The 16,018-nt window shown below is 38.7% G+C and overlaps 1 protein-coding gene across 1 annotated transcript; it reads left to right on the forward strand.

Annotated features, from left to right (window-relative positions):
• Positions 1–3,705: 3,705 nt before the first annotated feature.
• LOC128642986 (olfactory receptor 5AS1-like) lies at positions 3,706–4,626 on the forward strand (the record flags this gene model as incomplete). Its single annotated transcript, XM_053695901.1, has 1 exon — positions 3,706–4,626. A coding segment is annotated over exon 1 (921 nt), but the record flags the coding sequence as incomplete, so codon positions are not given.
• Positions 4,627–16,018: the final 11,392 nt, after the last annotated feature.

Consider the following 16,018-nt stretch of genomic DNA (forward strand, 5'->3'; position numbering starts at 1 on the left):
ATATTTGTTTTTTGTTAAGTTGCCTAATAATTATGCACAGTAATAGTCACCTGCACACACAGATATCCCCCAAAAATAGCTATAACTAAAAACAAACTAAAAACTACTTCCAAAACTATTCAGCTTTGATATTAATGAGTTTTTTGGGTTCATTGAGAACATGGTTGTTGTTCAATAATAAAATTAATCCTCAAAAATACAACTTGCCTAATAATTCTGCACTCCCTGTATGATTTTCCTTGAGTAACCATAGGGGATAAAACCTTATCCAGAAACTGGGCTGTGGGACTAAGCAGGGCGTTTATCCCAGCCACAATGGGTCTCCCTGGGGGATCTACCAAACACTTGTGGACCTTTGGCACCACGTAAAACACAGGCACAATAGGATGATCAGGAAGCAAAAAATCATACAATTTCTTTGTTAACAAAACCCATATCTAACATTCTCTTCAAATCTTGGCGGACACTGTTAGTGGGGACACAGTCCAGTTTCATATAAGTGGTTTCATCATCAAGCTGTCGCATAATTTCCTTTTTGTACTTCACTGTGTCCATTACAACCACCGCACCGCCCTTATCGGCGGGCTTAATGGTGAGAGTTTTATTATTTTGTAGGGTTGTGAGTGCTTAGTATAGATTTTTGCTCAAATTGTGTCTATTGTCATCTTTGTGATTACTGATTAATTTCTTAAAGTCGGTTTCCACTAGTTTAATGAAAGTCTCAACAGCCACATTGTCCCCTGAAGGGTTAAAGGAACTTTTTGAGTGCAGACCCAAGGGAGTTAAATCAAAAGCACCTTCATTATGAATGTCCCGTATGTTTTGTGTTAAGGACTGCCTATTGGGATTGTTAAAGAATGCCTTTAGACGTAGACCCCTAAAAAAACGTGTCAGATCTGTCATGATGGAAAATGAGTCAGGAGTGGTGGTGGGGCAAAAAGATAAGCCCATATTCAGTACTGTTACTTCATCTGTAGACAATGCATATGAGGACAAGTTAATTACATTCCCCTGCCTAGGTTGTGGCCAATGTGGAAATGTCATAAAGGCTGGTAGCATCTCCCATCCATACACAGGGGGAAAATTCTCAATTAAAGGGTATTACACATGTAATTCTACACATGTGGTGTATGCGTTAAAGTGCCCATGTGGGCTGTTATATGTTGGCGAGACGACCCAACGGGTCAAGGACCGCATATGCCAACATAAATCCACGATTAGAAATGAGAAAACAGCTAACCTCCCTGTACCTGCACATTTCATTGAGAAAGGCCACCAAATCAACCAGCTCAGATACATGGTAATAGACCAGGCCCCTACACAGATTAGAGGGGGTGATAGGGTTAAGGACCTCCTATATAGGGAGGCCAGATGGATCTGGAAGTTAGATACTATGCACCCCAAGGGATTAAATAGGGAATTAGATTTACTTCCTTTTATTTAAGGCCTCTGTTCATTTTGTTTTTGTTTTTGTTCTAGTTTATCAATACACTATGGATATTTTACATGTAGCCAAATATTTAGCCATATAGCATAGTTTATATAGCAACTTGCTGCATCTGTTTTTTAAATGGAGTCTTTTTCACATGAGGCTCTGAAGGGGTTAAAATTTTGACTATGTGAGAATTACTCACTTATTTGTTAGGTCAGGTGAGACCTTAACAGGTGTGTGACCCCTCCCTCTGAGTTTGTGATTGGTCTCCTATGTACATAAATGTGTGTTTTTTCTTCATACATGTTAGCTTGATAAAGTGGCAGGAGCCCCAAAACATTGCTCTGTAATAAAGGCACTGTTGCCATCTTTTGAGTGCCACCGGTGTGTTGTTTTACTATACTTGTCATTGAAATTTGGTTAGGGAAGTCCCCCTGGTGTGCACCAACTCGAATCACTGGAAAAATTAAGGATTAAGTGAGTGCTGGTCCTGCTTGTCTAAATAACAAAAGGACTCAATGTTAGATGAAATTTGTATCCAATAGTTGCAACTTGCTTGTAGTTAACGTGGCCTTGAGCTACACTAGCTCAAAGGATATTGCTTTCTTTATAAATCACTCTGGAAAAACAGGAATGGCGATCACATATAATTTTATTCCAATTTTCAAAAGAATAGAAATCACTCAGGGCACAAATATTGACTGAATGCTGCGGTAGTCATATGATGTCCCTTCCTGGTGACATATCTTCTTATTACTTCTAATATTTAATAAAGGTAAGCCATTCCACAGTTTTAGTATTTTCCAATTATCCATTAATGTGATCTTTAGCTAGTTTTCTTTCCACAGGGGACTTTCTTTGATATAACAGTTGAATGTAGAGGTACCACTTGTGATTTTACTAACATTTTACACTTAGAGCTAGATTACAAGTTCAGCGCTTAATTATGGAGTGCCCACAAACGGCAAATTTGCCCATTTGTGGTTGCTCGATAAATAACCAGCCATTACAAGTGTCCATACTTCTGGTAAATTTTCTAAATGTCCCTCAATTGCCCCAAATCTTAAGTGATAGTTTTCTTTTAAAAAGATTGATGATTAATTGAAGAACATAAGTATTTGAAATATTGCTATTTAAAAAAATAAAAAATAATAAAAAAGCGAGGGAAGAGAGTGGAAAATTGAGAAGTTGAGAACCCTGTCCATGTGGCGTTTTGTACATTGGGCCCATAGTGTTTGAAATGCTTGTGATAAGTGGGTCTTTTCTAATGGCATAAAATGGGCATTAAACTAAAATAGAAAAATTAGCATTTCCATAACATGCTATTGCTCATCATACAATTATTTTTGTCCTATTGTGCTTGCAGCTCTCTGCAAATCAGTTATTTTATTTGAACCCATAACATGTGCCTGTAAGTGAAGCACTGCCCCTTCATACTGGGTGCGGCCATTTTGTGTGCCTACATAGATCTTTGACATTGCTGGCTCAATAGAGAACATAAGCTTCACATTTTTGCATTTTTTACACAGTTTGAATAACGAGTGCATGCTAACCCAAATGGCACAATACAGCTTTTCAAATGTCAATGCTCTCTGAATGTGCACTTCTTTTGTCATAGAGTGTATGAGTACTCAAGCTTCATGATGAGAAAGCCCATTGTGAAGACTAAGGGGCCGATTTACCAATGTCTGCTGGACATGATACACTGTAGTGTGTCATGTCCGCCAGACATCAATGAATAACCACAGCATATGCGGTTGGCATTTAACATTGCACAAGCAGTTCTGGTGAACTGCTTGTGCAATGGTGCCCCCCTGCAGATTTGCAGCCAATTGGCCGATAGCAGGGGGTGTCAATCAACCCAATCGTATAGGATCGGGTGGATTGATGTCCGCAGCCTCAGAGTGCTGCTTCATAACTGCTGTTTCTGGTGAGCCGGAAGGCTCACGCGGAAACAAGGGTAATCAGGGGCCATTCGACCCTTGATAAATTGGCCCCTAAGGGTACAAAATAAGAGAATTGCTTTGAAAAGAACTGCAGCCACAAGAAGAAAAATAATAACACGATGAGTAGTAACAATAGTTATTGTAGTTCTATGTCCCTTTAACCTTTCTCATAATGAAACATTCACAATATCTTCTTCAGGGCATAGTAAAATCTCTATTTTATACACCATACAGTTTTTAAATAAGAGTTTTTTAAAACAATTCAGCTGGCTGATTTTTATTGATTATATTTTTATTCTCTTATCATTTCAGTCTCTGATAATCATTATGGATCAGTCAAACCAAACATCCCCTGACATTTTTTTCCTCATCAAGCTAACAAACATTCCAAATCTTCAGCCTATATGCTTCTTCATTTTCTTAATCATGTATATAATAACACTATCTGGAAATATTTTACTCCTTGCAGTGGTGAGAGTCAACACTCAGCTGCAGACACCTATGTATTTTTTTCTCTGCAACCTCTCATTCATAGACATCTGCTTCTCCTCATCCATAGTGCCCAAAATCCTTGTAAACACTTTATCTGTGGACACAAGTATTTCTTTATTGGGATGTGCCTTCCAGATGTACATTTCTTTAGTTTTAGGTACCACAGAATGTTTAATATTGTCTGTCATGGCATATGATCGTTATGTCGCCATTTGCAGCCCTCTACACTACAACACTATTATGAACAAGAAACGCTGTATTTATCTGGCTGCTGGATCTTGGATAGTTTGCCTTATAAATCCCATAATTCATGTTTTTTTTATTTTTCAGTTGCCCTATTGCAAGTCCCACCATCTCAATCATTTTTTCTGTGAAGTGCCTGCATTTTTCCCAATATCCTGCAAAGACACTTGGTTGAATAAGTTATTGATGTATATCTCAACTGGGATTGTTGCTATGTGCCCTTTTATTGTTATAATTGTTTCATATGTTTATATCATCTCCACTATCTTGAAGATCAAATCCTCTAAGAGCAGACATAAAACATTCTCCACTTGCGCCTCCCACCTCATAGTGGTTTCTCTCTATTACAGCACCATCATGATCATGTATATGCGACCCCACTCCAGTTACTCTCCTGAAACAGATAATGTTTTATCTGTTCTCTACACAACAGCAACTCCTATGATGAACCCAATCATCTACAGCATAAGGAACAAAGAAGTAAAAAACACTATAAAAAAGAAACTTTCAAAGCAATCGCTTTTATAAAATTTATATAAATTTATTTTCTATTGACACTGATAACTGGAAAGATAAATATGCACATTAATATTGTGTTTGGACTGACACATCATAGAGGCAGCAACTTTGTTTGAAGTTACACCAGACGATATTGGTAGAGAATGCTGAGTGGCAGTCAACGTGTCTCTTCCCAGAGAACTGTCTTAGAGAGCTTTGAGTCTATGTTAGCCTTTTGGTGTCTCGTCCTTTTAACCTTTTAATAAATGTATCTATTTGACATGTCCGACTGCTGATAAGGATTATAAAATACTTAACCCGAGAGCTCAGTTAGCAGCTCCTTACAACCTGAGTAAGGTCCTACTTACCTGGCTGTCTTATGTGATTAACTGTACTTCAATATTTCCATTTTTTTGCTTAAATTTGAGGTATATTTAGGCATACAAAAAACACTCATCTCTCCTTTTTAAAAAAAATTCTACATTTATTGGTCTCAACGTTTCGGGCCCCAACTTGGGCCTTTGTGAACTTGACAAAGGCCCAAGTTGGGGCCGAAATGTTGGAACCAATAAATGTAGAAAAAAACTTTGAAAAGGTGAGAAGAGTCTTTTTTGTATGCCTATACACATTTATGACTCAGGCTCTAAGAATGTTAGAGTGCTAACTTTACATGGAAACATATATACTATATGTATGTATGTATATATATATATATATATATATATATATATATATATATATATAAAGAGAGAGAGAGAGAGAGAGAGAGAGAGAGAGAGAGAGAGAGAGAGAGAGAGAGAAAAAATAGAGCGATAGTGCATATATATGTTATGGGTAAAGTCAGAGATTGGGTAATACTAGGATTACCCGGGTAATCCTAGGATTACCCAGTGGCTGGGGTAAAGCCCAAAAATAAAATCATACTTTGGACATTACCCTGGTAATCCTAGGATTACCCAAATGCTTCTGGATAAAGTTAATAAAATCATTAATTGTGCTTTACCCGGGTAATGCTAGGAAAACATCAACAGTAAATGAAACATTTTATTTTGGATTACACAAACACTTATGTTTCTTATAATGTTACAACAACAGGAAATTTAAAAAAAATATATTTCATATGTGGATTTTTCATATGTTTTGTACCATGTTTTGTTACAACAGGAAATTAAACATTTTTACAACATGAAACATTTTTAATTCATGAAACATTTTTATTTTTTATAATTAAGCATTTTTATTTTTCATGTGTCAATTTTTCATATGTTTTCTACCATGTTTTTTATAACAGGAAATTATTTTCTTGTGTTCTTGGATAGACTGTGCTATCATACTGTGCTGTCGCACATGCATTCTGTCCGAAAAATTTAAAAGCACGTTATTAGGGACCCATGATTAGGTTCCCAGAGGCGGTTCTGGCGCCCAAGGCTCTGATTAGAAGAGAACTCTCAGGAGCTTATCTGCTCTTGGCCGTTAATGCATGATTTGATTGGTCCATGTCTCTGTGAGGTCACTGGATGCACAACCAATCAGATAAGATAATGCATTAACGGCCGAGGACAGATACGCTCCAGAGAGTTATGTTCTAATCAGAGCCTTGGGTGCCACAACCACCTCTGGGAGCCTAACCATGGATCCCACCCCCCACAACGTGCTTTTAAAGGTTTTCAGAAAGACCAGACTCTTATCCAACGGACATTTGTCAGTCAGGTTATTATCTGTCGCACACACATTCTGTCAAAGAACCTTTAAAAGCATGTTGTGATGGGTGGGACCCATGGTTAGGATACCATTTTTATGAAAAATAAAAATGTTTAATTTTAAAAAGTAAAAATGTTTCATGTTGTTGTGGTAAAAATGTTTAATTTCTTGTTGTAACAAAACGTGGTACAAAGCATATAAAAAATCCACCTATGAAATATAAAAATGTTTAAAGGGACAGTCTACACCAGAATTTTTATTGTTTTAAAATATAGATAATCCCTTTATTACCCATTCCCTAGTTTTGCATAACCAACACAGTTATATAAATACACTTTTTATCTCTGTGATTATCTTGTATCTAAGCCTCTGCAAACTGCCCCCTTATTTCAGTTCTTTTGACAGACATGCATTTTAGCCAATCAGTTCTGGCTCTCTGGAACTTCACGTGCTTGAGCTCAGTTTTATCTTTATGACACACATGAACTAACACCCTCTAGTGGTGAAAAACTGTCAAAATGCCCTGAGCTAAGAGGCGGCCTTCAAGGGCTTAGAAATTAGCATATGAACCTCCTAGGTTTAGCTTTCAACTAAGAATACCAAGAGAACAAAGTAAAATTGGTGATGCAAGTAAATTGGAAAATTGTTTAAAATGACATGCCGTATCTGAATCATGAAAGTTTATTTTGGACTAGACTGCCCCTTTAATTTCCTGTTGTTGTAACAAAAACATTGTAAGAAACATAAGTGTTTGTGTAATCCAAAATAAAAATGTTTAATTTACTGATCGTGTGTTTTCCTAGCATTACCCGGGTAAAACATAATTAATGATTGTATTAGCTTTATCCAGAAGCATTTGGGTAATCCTAGGATTACCTGGGTAATGTCCAAAGTATGATCTTATTTTGCACTTTACCCAAAGCCCCTGGGTAATCCTAGGAATACCCGGATTTCTGGCTATACCCGTAACACACACATATATATATATATATATATATATATATATATATATATATATATATATATATATATATATACAGGGGTTTAAAAACCCAGTCGTCCAGTGGTCCCGGACAACCTTGAAATTTCTTGGGACGATTAAAAACATGGTCTATTTTCAACATGTTTCTGTCATATAAACTTTAATTTTTAATAATTTTCTATTTTTATAAAGATTTCTGTTTACTTAAAATATAAAAATGCTTAACATGTTAAAACAATCCACATCCAGTAACGGCTCATGGGTTATTCAAATGGGGGTTCACGGACAAGTTATGTAAAATAGTTATATATATATATATATATAAATAAAGTATGGACACTCCTTTTACTCTATGAGAAAAGTGAACTATATATATATATATATATATATATATATATATATATATAAATAAACACACACAATATATATATATATATATATATATATATATGGAAATCAAAGCAGATAAGAAAACACCAGAATAATGACAACATGCTATATGCACCAACAGTTTTAATCTCTTACGCCTAGATTTAGAGTTTTGTCGGTAATGACCCGCGTAGCTAACGCATGCTTTTTTCTGGCCGCACCTTTTAAATACCGCTGGTATTTAGAGTTCATAGAATGGCTGGGTTTTCAGTGCGTTAGGCTCCAAAAAGGGAGCGTAGAGCATAATTTAACGCCACTGCAACTCTCGATACCAGCGGTGCTTACGGACGTGGCCAGCTTCAAAAACGTGCTCGTGCACGATTCCCCCATAGGAAACAATGGGGCTGTTTGAGCTGAAAAAAAAACTAACACCTGCAAAAAAGCCGCGTTCAGCTCCTAACGCAGCCCCATTGTTTCCTATGGGGAAACACTTCCTACGTCTGCACCTAACACTCTAACATGAACCCCGAGTCTAAACACCCCTAACCTTACACTTATTAACCACTAATCTGCCGCCCCCGCTATCGCTGACCCCTGCATATTATTTTTAACCCCTAATCTGCTGCTCCGTACACCCCCGCCACCTACATTATCCCTATGTACCCCTAATCTGCTGCCCTAACATCGCCGACCCCTATATTATATTTATTAACCCCTAATCTGCCGCCCCCAATGTCGCCTCCACCTAACTACACTTATTAACCCCTAATCTGCCGACCGGACCTGAGCGCTACTATAATAAATGTATTAACCCCTAATCCGCCTCACTCCCGCCTCAATAACCCTATAAGAAATAGTATTAACCCCTAATCTGCCCTCCCTAACATTGCCGACACCTAACTTCAAGTATTAACCCCTAATCTGCCGATCGGAGCTCACCGCTACTATAATAAATTTTTTAACCCCTAAAGCTAATTCTAACCCTAACCCTAACACCCCCCTAAGTTAAATATAATTGTATTCTAACAAAATAAATTAACTCTTATTAAATAACTTATTCCTATTTAAAGCTAAATACTTACCTGTAAAATAAACCCTAATATAGCTACAATATAAAATATAATTATATTATAGCTATTTTAGGATTAATATTTATTTTACAGGCAACTTTGTAATTATTTTAACCAGGTACAATAGCTATTAAATAGTTAATAACTATTTAATAGTTACCTAGTTAAAATAATAACAAAATTAGCCGTAAAATAAATCCTAACCTAAGTTACAATTAAACCTAACACTACACTATCAATAAATTAATTAAATAAAATACCTACAATTATCTACAATTAAACCTAACACTACACTATCAATAAATAAATTAAATACAATTCCTACAAATAAATACAATTAAATAAACTAACTAAAGTACAAAAAATAAAAAAGAACTAAGTTACAAAAAATAAAAAAATATTTACAAACATTAGAAAAAAATTACAACAATTTTAAACTAATTACACCTACTCTAAGCCCCCTAATAAAATAACAAAGACCCCCAAAATAAAAAAATGCCCTACCCTATTCTAAATTAAAAAAGTTCAAAGCTTTTTTACCTTACCAGCCCTGAACAGGGCCCTTTGCGGGGCATGCCCCAAAGAATTCTGCTCTTTTGCCTGTAAAAAAAATACATACAATACCCCCCCCAACATTACAACCCACCACCCACATACCCCTAATCTAACCCAAACCCCCCTTAAATAAAGCTAACACTAAGCCCCTGAAGATCTTCCTACCTTATCTTCACCATACCAGGTTCACCGATCCGTCCTCGGAAGTCTTGATCCAAGCATCGGAAGTGTTGATCCAAGACCAAGCGGGGGGCTGAAGAGTGACATCCATCCTCGGGCTGAAGTCTGGATCCAAGCGGCGGCTGAAGAAATCCATCATCGGGCTGAAGTCGGAAGTCCATCATCGGGATGAAGTCTTCTATCAAGCCGCATCTTCAATCTTCTTTCTTCTGGAGCGGAGCCATCTTCTTTGCAACTGACGCGGATCCAACCTCTTGAACCGACGCCTACTCGCCGAATGACGGTTCCTTTAAATGACGTCATCCAAGATGGCGTCCCTCGAATTCCAATTGGCTGATAGGATTCTATCAGCCAATCGGAATTAAGGTAGGAAAATTCTGATTGGCTGATGAAATCAGCCAATCAGAATCAAGTTCAATCCGATTGGCTGATCCAATCAGCCAATCAGATTGAGCTTGCATTCTATTGGCTGTTCCGATCAGAATATTCCTACCTTAATTCCGATTGGCTGATAGAATCCTATCAGCCAATCGGAATTCGAGGGACTCCATCTTGGATGACGTCATTTAAAGGAACCGTCATTCGGCGAGTAGGCGTCGGTTGAAGAGGTTGGATCCGCGTCGGTTGGAAAGAAGATGGCTCCGCTCCGCTCCAGAAGAAAGAAGATTGAAGATGCGGCTTGATAGAAGACTTCATCCCGATGATGGACTTCCAACTTCAGCCCGCTCCGCTCCGCTCCAGAAGAAAGAAGATTGAAGATGCGGCTTGATAGAAGACTTCATCCCGATGATGGACTTCCGACTTCAGCCCGATGATGGATTTCTTCAGCCACCGCTTGGATCCAGACTTCAGCCCGAGGATGGACGTCACTCTTCAGCCCCCCGCTTGGGCTTGCATCAACACTTCCGAGGCTTGGATCAAGACTTCCGAGGATGGATCGGTGAACCTGGTATGGTGAAGATAAGGTAGGAAGATCTTCAGGGGCTTAGTGTTAGCTTTATTTAAGGGGGGTTTGGGTTAGATTAGGGGTATGTGGGTGGTGGGTTGTAATGTTGGGGGGGGGCGTATTTTATGTTTTTTTTTACAGGCAAAAGAGCTGAATTCTTTGGGGCATGCCCCGCAAAGGGCCCTGTTCAGGGCTGGTAAGGTAAAAGAGCTTTGAACTTTTTTAATTTAGAATAGGGTAGGGCATTTTTTTATTTTGGGGGGCTTTGTTATTTTATTAGGGGGCTTAGAGTAGGTGTAATTAGTTTAAAATTGTTGTAATTTTTTTCTAATGTTTGTAAATATTTTTTTATTTTTTGTAACTTAGTTCTTTTTTATTTTTTGTACTTTAGTTAGTTTATTTAATTGTATTTATTTGTAGGAATTCTATTTAATTTATTTATTGATAGTGTAGTGTTAGGTTTAATTGTAGATAATTGTAGGTATTTTATTTAATTAATTTATTGATAGTGTAGTGTTAGGTTTAATTGTAACTTAGGTTAGGATTTATTTTACAGCTAATTTTGTTATTATTTTAACTAGGTAACTATTAAATAGTTATTAACTATTTAATAGCTATTGTACCTGGTTAAAATAATTACAAAGTTGCCTGTAAAATAAATATTAATCCTAAAATAGCTACAATATAATTATAATTTATATTGTAGCTATATTAGGGTTTATTTTACAGGTAATTATTTAGCTTTAAATAGGAATAAGTTATTTAATAAGAGTTAATTTATTTAGTTAGAATAAAATTATATTTAACTTAGGGGGGTGTTAGGGTTAGAATTAGCTTTAGGGGTTAAAAAATGTATTATAGTAGCGGTGAGCTCCGATCGGCAGATTAGGGGTTAATACTTGAAGTTAGGTGTCGGCAATGTTAGGGAGGGCAGATTAGGGGTTAATACTATTTCTTATAGGGTTATTGAGGCGGGAGTGAGGCGGATTAGGGGTTAATAACTTTATTATAGTAGAGGTGCGGTCCGCTCGGCAGATTAGGGGTTAATAAGTGTAGGTAGGTGGCGGCGACATTGTGGGGGGCAGATTAGGGGTTAATAAATATAATATAGGGGTCAGCGGTGTTAGGGGCAGCAGATTAGGTGTACATAAGGATAACGTAGGTGGCGGCGCTTTGCGTTCGGCAGATTAGGGGTTAATTATTGTAGGTAGCTGGCGGCAACGTTGTGGGGGGCAGATTAGAGGTTAATAAATATAATATAGGGGTCGGCGGTGTTAGGGGCAGCAGATTAGGGGTACATAAGGATAACGTAGGTGGCGGTCGGCAGATTAGGGGTTAAAAAAATGTAATCGAGTGTTGGCGATGTGGGGGGACCTCGGTTTAGGGGTACATAGGTATTTTATGGGTGTTAGTGTACTGTAGAGCACAGTAGTTAAGAGCTTTATGAACCGGCGTTAGCCCAAAAAGCTCTTAACTATTGACTTTTTTCTGCGGCTGGAGTTTGGTCGTTAGATTTCTAACGCTCACTTCAGCCACGACTCTAAATACCGGCGTTAGAAAGATCCCATTGAAAAGATAGGATACGCAATTGACGTAAGGGGATCTGCGGTATGGAAAAGTCGCGGCTGGAAAATGAGCGTTAGACCCTTTCCTGACTGACTCCAAATACCAGAGGGCGTTAAAAACCAACGTTAGGAGCCTCTAACACTGGTTTTCACGGCTACCGCCCAACTCTAAATCTAGGCGTTAAATACCAGAATGCTGCTACATTCTGGCAGCTAAGGGATACTACAGAGCTAAATTGAGTAGACTGTAGTGCAGTTGATGAAATCACAAGGTGGCAATGAAGGGAAATCTAGGTTTCTTCATGCATTTCTAGCTTCATTTAGCCGCTAACTTTCTACTCCATCAAGTGAATGCTCATTTGTTCCAGATGAAAGCATAAGGAATCATGTGCAACAAAGGAATTATGGTATGGGTAATGTTATTTATATGTACTCTTAACTGTTAAAGTGCCCACACGCCACGCACCAAATTCCAACTTGCCCAAAATGAACTTCTCTCAGCTCAACAGCTATCTCCACAATGAGATTTCGTGCCATTGAGGGGGAGGAGCCTCGTCAAGCATCGTCACGTGACTGAGTGATGACGTATCGGAGCACGGCTGAACTGAGCACCACCCCACTCCTACAGGCTGAACTGTGCGATTAAGCCAGTATAGTGATGGGTTGGAGTCTGGGAGCGGCACCTGCAGAGAAATGCATAGATCAGTTTGACAGGCATGTAGGGCTCTACCACACGTGCGGTTAAAAAAAATAAAAAAAAATATTTAAAAAAAAAAAAGTCTGGATTTGAATTTTTTGGGTTACAAATAAAATATAATTTTTACAATGGGGGCTATTGGAAAAAATTATATTTTATTCAGCAAACATTTTTTTTCTTCTTTTGACTGGGGGTTCACGTGTGGCTGTGCTCATTTGGAGGAGCCTCCACTGTCCACATCATGTGGAAAGTGCCTTAAAAACAGAAGATTCCCCCTATAACGTTTTGCAGGCTAAGCCATGTTAATTTTTTATATATATATACTAGCAACAAAAATTATGTGCCAGCAAAACTTATCTAATTTAATTTTTTTAATTATGTAAAAAAAAAAATAATTCCCTGTAATATTTCAAATAAACTTTAAATTATTGTACAGCTACTCCACTCAGTCAGGATGGGTGGTATAAGGGTAAAGCAAAATCTCAGCATTTGTGCACACTTTATAAGAAGTTAAGTGGTTAACAGAAAATATTTGGTATAGTAAGGGATGTATCTATTTTTATACATAATAATCTACAATTTACTAAAAGGAAATTTATGCTTACCTGATAAATTGATTTCTTTTACTATATGCCGAGTCCACGGGTTTCAGCCTTACTTGTGGGATTTATCCTCCTGCTAACAAGTGGCAAAGAGCACCACAGCAGAGCTGTTACATAGCTCCTCCGCTAACTCCTCCCCCCAGTCATTCGACCGAAGGTATAGGAAGAGAAAGGAAAAGCTAAAAGGTGCAGAGGTGACTGAAGTTTTGAAAAATAAATCCTGTCTTAAAATGACAGGGCGGGCCGTGAACTCGGCATATCGTAAAATAAATCAATTTATCAGGTAAGCATAAATTTCCTTTTCTTTTACAAGATATGCCGAGTCCACAGGTTTCATCCTTACTTGTGGGATACCAATACCAAAGCTTTAGGACACGGATGAAAGGGAGGAAAAGGACAGGAACCTAAACGGAATGCACCACTGCTTGAAGAACTTTTCTCCCAAAAATAGCCTCAGAAGAAGCAAAAGTATCAAATTTGTAAAATTTGGAAAAAGTATGAAGGGAGGACCAAGTCGCAGCCTTACAAATCTGTTCAACAGAAGCATCATTTTTGAAAGCCCATGTGGAAGCCACAGCTCTAGTAGAATGAGACATAATTTTTTCAGGAGGCTGCTGTCCAGCAGTCTCATATGCCAGGCGGATGATGCTTTTCAGCCAAAAAGAGAGAGAGGTAGCCGTAGCTTTTTGATCCCTACTCTTTCCAGAATAAACAACAAAAAGAGAGGATGTTTGTCTGAAATTCTTGTTTGCTTAGAAGAAGGATTAGGACACAAGGAAGGAACAACAATTTCCTGATTAATATTCTTATTTGAAACAACCTTAGGAAGGAATCCAGGTTTAGTACACAAAACCACCTTATCAGAATGGAATATAAGATAAGGCGAATCACATTGTAAAGCAGAAAGCTCAGAAACTCTTCGAGCAGAAGAGATAGCAACTAAAAATAAAACCTTCCAAGATAACAGCTTAATATCTATGGAATGCATGGGTTCAAACGGAACCCCTTGAAGAACATTAAGAACTAAATTCAGACTCCATGGATTCACACCAATAAAGATATTTACGCCATATCTTATAATAAATATTTCTAGTGACAGGCTTGCAAGCCTGACTCAGAGTATCAATGACCGGCTCAGTGTCAGGGTGCCAGGAATCAGACTGAGACGAGACGTGCAAAAATAATCACACCTTTATTAATAGCAAAAAATAATAAAAAGTCCACAAGTCAAAAAACAAGCCAGGAGTCAAAACTAGAGCTGGTAGTCAGACGAGGCAAGTCAGGAGCCAAAGCGAATAGTCAGACAAGCCAGAATCAGGAACAAGGAAAACAGCAGAGTCAGGGACAAGCCAGGGATCTGGAACCAGGAAGGACGTCAGGTAGCCAGGTAATACACAGGAACTCTCACAAACAGGTCTGCAACAATAAATTCACAATGCACCATAGTCAGGAAGAGAGGTGAGTAAAATGGCTGCCAGCAGCACATGGCAAACACAACAGGGAAAAAACCCTGACAGTACCCTCCCCTCAACGACCCCTCTGCGGGAGGACAAAAGGCTTATTGGGGAAACGGGCATAGAAGGCACAGAGGAGGGAGGGAGCATGAACATCAGAGGAGGGAAAAAAAGAACGCTCCTCCAGACCGTAGTATCTCCAGTGAACCAAATACTGTACACGGCCCCTGGACATACGAGAGTCAATAATCCTGCTGACCTCATACTCCTCATGGTTGTCAACAAAGATAGGACAGGGATGAGGCAACACAGTGGTAAACCGATTAAAAACCAATGGTTTCAAGAGGGAGACATGAAAAACATTGGAGATGCGCATAGCAGGAGGAAGGTGAAGAGCGTAGGCCACAGGATTAACCCGTCGGACTATTCGAAAAGGACCAATATAATAGGGAGCCAATTTATTGGAAGGCAAACGAAGGTTCAAGTTGCAGGAGGACAGCCAAACTCTCTCACCAACCTGGTATGAAGGTGCGGGCAGACGCCTACGATCAGCCTTGAACTTTTGGCGCTGCATAGAACGATGAAGGCAATCCTGAATCTGCACCCACGTGGAACAGAGTTGCCGGAGATGCTCCTCCAAAGCCAGAATACCCTGAGACATGAATGAATCGGGCAACAAGGATGGTTGAAACCCATAATTCGCCATGAATGGGGATAACTTGGAGGAAGCATTAATAGCACTATTACGAGCATACTCTGCCCAAGGTAACAGTTCAGACCAATTATTGTGGTGATCTGAGACATAGCAACGGAGGAACTGTTCCAGAGCTTGATTAGACCGTTCTGCAGCCCCATTGGATTGAGGGTGATATGCCGAGGAGAAGGAAAGCTGGATCCCCATTTGAGCACAAAAGGAACTCCAAAATCTGGAGACAAACTGGCTACCCCGGTCCGACACTATCTCCTTGGGTAACCCATGTAAACGGAAGACCTCCCGGGCAAAAATTGAAGCAAGCACCTGAGCGGTAGGCAGCTTCATCAAGGGAATGCAATTGACATTGACATTTTAGAAAAACGGTCAACCACCATAAGGATAACAGTATTGCCATTGGAAACAGGGAGCTCGACAATGAAGTCCATGGAAAGATGTGTCCAAGGACGCTCACCATTAGCAATAGGTTGAAGAAGATGCAAAGGAAGACGTTGAGGAATCTTATTCTGTGCACAAACTGAGCAGGAGGCAACATACGCAGTAACATCAGAACGAAGACCTGGCCACCAGAATT

Source organism: Bombina bombina, chromosome 1, assembly GCF_027579735.1.
Source record: "Bombina bombina isolate aBomBom1 chromosome 1, aBomBom1.pri, whole genome shotgun sequence".
NCBI classification, from domain to species: domain Eukaryota; kingdom Metazoa; phylum Chordata; class Amphibia; order Anura; family Bombinatoridae; genus Bombina; species Bombina bombina.